At 38.5% G+C, this 6782-nt stretch overlaps 1 protein-coding gene across 1 annotated transcript; it reads left to right on the top strand.

Annotated features, from left to right (window-relative positions):
• The first annotated feature begins 1613 nt into the window (after nucleotides 1-1613).
• LOC130665193 (serine-rich adhesin for platelets-like) lies at nucleotides 1614-6203 on the top strand. The gene is made up of 3 exons (XM_057465501.1): nucleotides 1614-3300; nucleotides 5074-5356; nucleotides 5432-6203. Exons 1-3 carry the CDS (start codon nucleotides 1853-1855, stop codon nucleotides 5924-5926), a joined length of 2226 nt encoding a protein of 741 aa, XP_057321484.1. The 5' UTR covers nucleotides 1614-1852; the 3' UTR covers nucleotides 5927-6203.
• Nucleotides 6204-6782: the final 579 nt, after the last annotated feature.

Below are 6782 nucleotides of genomic sequence, written 5' to 3'. Positions count from 1 at the left end.
AAAATTATTTTTTTAAATGTTGTTACATTTTTGAACTTTTAATAATTTCTGCATATCTTTTAATCAATAAATTCATAATTCGAAAATTAAGAATAATTTAATTATAATAATAATAATAATATAATTATTGAACATAACATATGGTTCCTATATCGTATGTTAACAAGTTTTTTCAAAATATCGATTATATGAATAGTAGCCATAAAATTGATGGTATTTCTATCTTTATGGGTTTCATTCCTATACAATATCAAAGAAACTCCCTATGAAATTATGGTAATCGTTTCCATAACCCGATACGAAAAAATATATATCCGGGAATATATGTCAGCAAAATAGCACATATACGACAATACTAAAGACATAAGCCGAATATAAACTACTTTGCCAGGATATATATTTTTTCATATGAGATGTTATGGTAATAGTTATTATAATATTATGGTAATGATTACTATGATGGGATAGTAAATTATTCACTTATAATCCGCATTTATTTCACAAATTTTTTGTCGTGTATCATTAAATAAAATTTTAATCATACGTTTTTGATTTCACGACAGCCAAGCAATACTTTTATTTAATTAAAATTACAACACTTTAAAGTTATCATCAATTTGCATTGACACATTTGTGATTCACTAATTAATTCAGCTCAAATATAAATTTTAAAATTATGCAAAAATAAAGATTTATTTTAGGTCAAAATATTTTTGAAGAAAGTGATAAAATTAAATGAAAGTTAAAACATTTTACAGCATTTAATTTCGAGTATTAAAGGGATAACCATATCCTGGGTAACGCGATAATTTCCATAGAAAACCATGGGCAAATCCCCATGGGAATCTAAATCAGGTTCCTATTAGAATTTTCCCATGGTATGGATTCCTATAGGAAACTACGCAAGAATCTATTGAGGAATCTATGCGGGATTCTTATAGGAAACCATATGGTAATCCACCGGAAAAACACCATAAGGAATTCACACAGGAAACTTAACTAAGCTTCCATATGGATTTTTGCGTGGTTTTGATTCCCATAGGAAATCATTGTAACAATCCACATAGGAACATAAACAAGGTTTCTATTTGAATTTTTACATGGTGTGGATTCCCATGGCAATTCACGTAAAAATTTACGTAGAAATCTATGCTAGATTCCTATAGGAATCCATATGGGAATCCAGTATAGAATCTTACGTGATTTCCCATGGAAATCCACACCATCCCCAAATGTATATGGGGATCTAGTATAGTTTCTTATGAGAATTTTTATAATGGTATCCACAAAAATCTACACGATGCACAAATCCATATGGAAGCCTAGTTAAGGTTCCTTTGTAAGTTTCCTATATGAGAACCCTGGTACTTATGTTTCTTATGTGAATTTCCCATATGGGAATCTAGATATCCATGGATTCCTATATAAATCCATATTCCTACATTAATTCCCATGGATTCTTATGTAAACCCATACTTTCCTACATGGATTTCTACGGATTTCCATGCAATTCCACATGGATTTTTTTGATAGGTTCATACCCTATTTGTCTCGCATGAATAAACGGTAAATTTAATTTAATATAAACATATTAATAAAAAACTATTGATCAAGAGTAAATACACTCAATACTTGGGTGTCTGAAGTGAGTTAAACGAACTACTTATTTTTAAATTTGGCTGTTACGAAATTTGTGAGTCCAGTTGAAACAACATAAGATAAGAAGTATATAAATACCTGTAGATTTTTTCTTTAACATAACGGTTTTGATTCGGCCCAGTGGATTTTTTTTTTAACCGGACACTATCGTCGTTATTATTTTAATACTGTTATTCAAAAAAGTAATAATAAGATGGATTCAAAAATTGTATTACTGCTGATCGGGCTAGTTATCTGTCCATCTTTGCTAGATTTTGGTTATTATTGCAACGCCGATAGCACCAGCTCCAGTTCCAGTTCCAATGCCAGCTCCAGTGCCAGCTCCAGCGCCGGCGGCAGTGACAGCGGCAGCGTCAGTAGCAGCATCAGCGGCAGCAACAGCTCCAGCGTAAGCGGTAGTGACAGCGGCAGCAACAGCTCCAGCGTCAGCGGCAGTGAGAGCGGCAGCAACAGCACCAGTGGCAGTGACAGCGGCAGCTTCAGTGTCAGCGATAGTGACAGCGGCAGCACCAGCAATAGCACCAGCAATAGCACCAGCGTCAGTGGCAGTGAGAGTGGCAGCAACAGCACCAGTGGCAGCAACAGCGAGAGCATCAGTGGCAGTGACAGCGGCAGCTCTAGTGTCAGCGGCAGCACCAGTGGTAGCACCAGCGGCAGCACCAGTGGTAGCACCAGCGGCAGCACCAGCGGCAGCACCAGCGGCAGCACCAGCGGCAGCACCAGCGGCAGCACCAGCGGCAGCACCAGCGGCAGCACCAGCGGCAGCACCAGCGGCAGCACCAGTGGCAGCACCAGCGGCAGCACCAGCAGTAGTAGCAGCAATAGCACCAGCGAGAGCGTCAGTGGCAGTGACAGCGGCAGCGTCAGTGGCAGTGAGAGTGGCAGCAACAGCACCAGTGGCACCAACAGCGAGAGCGTCAGTGGCAGTGACAGCGGCAGCGTCAGTGGCAGTGACAGCGGCAGCGTCAGTGGCAGTGAGAGTGGCAGTAACAGCACCAGCGTCAGTGGCAGTGAGAGTGGCAGCAACAGCACCAGCGTCAGTGGCAGTGAGAGTGGCAGCAACAGCACCAGCGTCAGTGGCAGTGAGAGTGGCAGCAACAGCACCAGCGTCAGCGGCAGTGAGAGTGGCAGCAATAGCACCAGCGTCAGTGGCAGTGAGAGTGACAGCAATAGCACCAGCGTCAGTGGCAGTGAGAGTGACAGCAATAGCACCAGCGTCAGTGGCAGTGAGAGTGGCAGCAACAGCACCAGCGTCAGCGGCAGTGAGAGTGGCAGCAACAGCACCAGCGTCAGTGGCAGTGAGAGTGGCAGCAACAGCACCAGCGTCAGTGGCAGTGAGAGTGGCAGTGACAGCGGCAGCTCTAGTGTCAGCGGTAGTGACAGCGGCAGCACCAGTGGCAGCACCAGTGGCAGCACCAGCGGCAGCACCAGCGGCAGCACCAGCGGCAGCACCAGCGACAGCAACAGCACCAGCGTCAGCGGCAGTGACAGCGGCAGCACCAGCGGCAGCACCAGCGACAGCAACAGCAGCAGCAACAGCAGTAGTAGCAGCAATAGCACCAGCGTCAGCGGCAGTGACAGCGGCAGCGATAGTGGCATTAGCAGCGGCAGCCCAAACAATACAAGTAGTGGTAATACTACGTGAGTATTCAAATTAAAGTTATTGAAATATTTATAAGTTTTCACAATGATAGATTTTAATTCTCAACTGTTCGAATTTTTTTTTCAATTATGACAATATTAGCATTCTGAAGTTTTTTGTTTCGTAATGAGAAAGTACATTGATAATTTATTTTTGAAACTTCCCGCTATAAAAATTTAAAATTAAAAAAAAAAAAGAGAAGTTATTGGTTTCGGTCCGATATTCAAAAATCGAGTTTTCATCAGATGTCGACGTTTTGAGGTCCTAATAGGAAGCTATTCTGACTATTCCCGGGTGAACGTCCGTGTGTACGTTGTTTGTGTGTGTGTGTGTGAACTTTTTTTGTCCGACGATATCTTTGGAACGAATCAACCGATTTGAACGTACTTGGTGGCAATCGAAAGGACTCACCAAAACTTAGAATTGATTAGATTTTGGGGTAGATCGGTCATGTAGTTTACGAGTTATACGAAGAATAAAAATAAAAATTTTATTTTGGTTTTGGTTCTTTGGGTATAACTTATAAACCACTTGTCTAATTCGCCTTAAAATGAAATCAATTCTAAGTTTTGTTGAGCCTTTTCGATTGCCACCAAGAACGTTCAAATCGGTTCATTCCATCCAAAGATACAGTCGGCCAAAAATTACGATTTTTCAGTGAAGGTATGCTTTACCGGTCTACCAAATTTTTGAGCTCGAAGAGTTCACAAATTTACAGATAAAAATGTTTCCGAGCTTCCTCAGCTCGAAAACAGCGGGAAGTTTTGGGGCTGGCCCGCAGGGTCAGGCGGTTTTCAGATTTTTAACTTCCCGCTAAGAAAATTGAAAATTTTCGAAAAGTCGGGAAGTTATTGGTTTCGGTCCGATTTGCAAAAACCGAATTTTTATCAGATTTTGACGTTTTGAGGTTCTAGGAAGCTATCCTGACTAATTTCACGATGATGTCCGAGTGTATGTATGTGTGTACGTAAGTACGTATATATGTAAATATTCATAACTCTTGAACGGATGAACCGATTTTGATCTTTGAGGTGTCATTCGACGCGGCTTGTTAATATCTTGAAGCCGTAAAAATTTGAACTTAATCGGTAGGGTGCGTTTAGAGATATTTCAAAAATAAAATTTTTTAAAAAATGTTTTCTTTGGATAACTTTTAATTTACTCGATGGATTAATTCCAAAATCTAATCAGCTCTAAAACTCTATAAGCCGCGTCGAATGCCACCTTAACTATCAAAATCGATTCATTCGTTCAAGAGAAACCGTTGATGAAAGAATTAAAAAAAAATTTTTTTTTTAGTTTTTTTGAAATTTCTCAAAAATGGCTGGATAAATCAATTTCAAAATTTAATCAGCTTTAGGACTCGATAAAACATGTCGATTTCTGCCTCAACCGTCTTAATTGGTCCATTCGTTTACGAGATATCGTTGATTAAAAAAATAGTGAAAAACGTTTTTTTTCGGATATCTACAAAAAAATTGAATCATTCGATTTCAAAATCTAATCAGCTCTAGAACTTTATAAAACGCGTCGATTGCCGCCTCAACCATCGAAATCGGTTAATTTGTTCGCGAGATATAGTGGGAGAAAGAAATGCTAAAATATGTTTTTTTAGAAAATAATGGCATACAAAAGTATTTTCGAGCTCAACGACTTCGAAAACAGCGGGAAGTTTTGGGGCTGACCCGCAGGGTTAACCGATAGACCGATTTTTTTGATAGAGTTGTATATCAAAGCCGTATGATAAAAATGTTTAATTTTTTATATTCCAGTGATTGTGGAAATTCAACTGCCCGGCAATGGGGATCGTTACTAAACGGATCGATAGTAATCGAAGCTCTGACATCTGAGACATTAGAAGGAGCAATAGATGTCATGCGAGAGGCTTTCTTTACTCAAGAAAGTGTATCTTTAGCCTGCGATGTATTGTCAGAACCTGGAGCATCAGAAGAACTCGAAGAAATAAATAAACTTTACGCTCAAGACGGAGTCAGTCTCATCGCAAGAGATGTTAACACAAGTAAAGTCGTCGCTTTATCAATCAACAAATTGAATGTAAGTTTTTTAAATTACTTACTTACTTAAATTATCATTTCACTTAAATTAATAAAAAAACGATATTTTCTTCAGGATCTTTCAGGTGAAGATAAAAGAAGTTATTTAGAAAAATCCAGAGAAACTCTCAAGTACAACCAGTCAATATGTCTTGTAGATTTTATGATCAATGTTAGCTCAAGAGTTAATATTTCCGAAAAATATGATACAAATTGTATACTTGACATAGTGACCATAGCAACGGAATCGGATTACCAACAGAAAGGAATCGGCCAAGCATTAGTATCCGCATTATTAAAAATGGGAAGACAATTATACGCCGGAGAAGATGTAAAAACACCTCTTGATAGCGAGACAGTCAGCAATATCACTGCTAGTCCCGGGGCTTTATCAGCAATAATGACATCAACGTACTCACAAGCAATCGCTAAGAATCTTGGCTTCGATGAATTATGCGAAGCGGACTATGATGAATTTGAGTATGATTGTAAAACGTTCAAGGAACGATTAGAAAATCGAACCTCCGCTATACTTTATGCAAAGAGTCTCCAGGATGGCAGTGAATGCTAGTTCAACAAACAAAATTTATTTGTTTTAACTGATTAATTTGCCTCCGCTCAAAGTTAATCGTTTTTTTACAACTTTTATTACATTTATAGATTTGTGCTTTACCCTACAGAAAAATCCATGGGAACCCAGCTTTTAAAATGGATTCCCGTATAGTTTTCTACAGGAATCCAGCATAAATTCTTACATAGTTTTCAAGTTCCACTTTTTCGAAATTACAGTTTTTTTTTCAATGCTTGTAACTTTTAATGGATTAATGATATCAATAAAAAGATGATTAGCAGAAAATGTAATTTTTCATTTTATTTTAATTACTAGTACGCAACATCACTTTTTAACTTCCCGCTAGGAAAATTGAAAATTTTCGAAAATTCGGGAAGTTATTGGTTTCGGCCCGATTTTCGAAAATCGAATTTCTATCAGATCTTGACGTTTTGAGATTCTAGGAAGCTTTTCTGACTAATTATAAGATAATGTCCGAGTGTATGTATGTGTGTACGTTAGGGTGGGCCGAAAATCCGCTTTTTTTAAATTTTCATTATTAATACCAAAAATATTTTTCCTTGTACAAAAAAAAATTTTTTCGGAAATCAAAAAAAATTTTAGGTCGATATCTTAGGCTCGCCAAATCCCGCTAAAAGTAGAAGTTGTTTAAAATTATTTATTCAACGCAGGCCTGATTTGCGCGCTTTATGACATCTGCGTTGCGAACTCTAAACGGCTGTTTACCGACCGGTGCAAAGAAGTTGATTAAAATCAAAATAGATGTCCTCGGCTTTCACCGGCGTTGTGAAAAGTGAGTAGTGAAATGACATTTCATCACGCGTCTCAAGATTTTTAACTGAACTCCATCTATTAA

The sequence above is a fragment of the Microplitis mediator genome, chromosome 1, assembly GCF_029852145.1.
Source record: "Microplitis mediator isolate UGA2020A chromosome 1, iyMicMedi2.1, whole genome shotgun sequence".
Taxonomy (NCBI): Eukaryota; Metazoa; Arthropoda; class Insecta; order Hymenoptera; family Braconidae; genus Microplitis; species Microplitis mediator.
The sequence above is the reverse complement of the archived record's forward strand: the minus strand, read 5'-3'. Positions and strand labels throughout refer to the sequence as shown.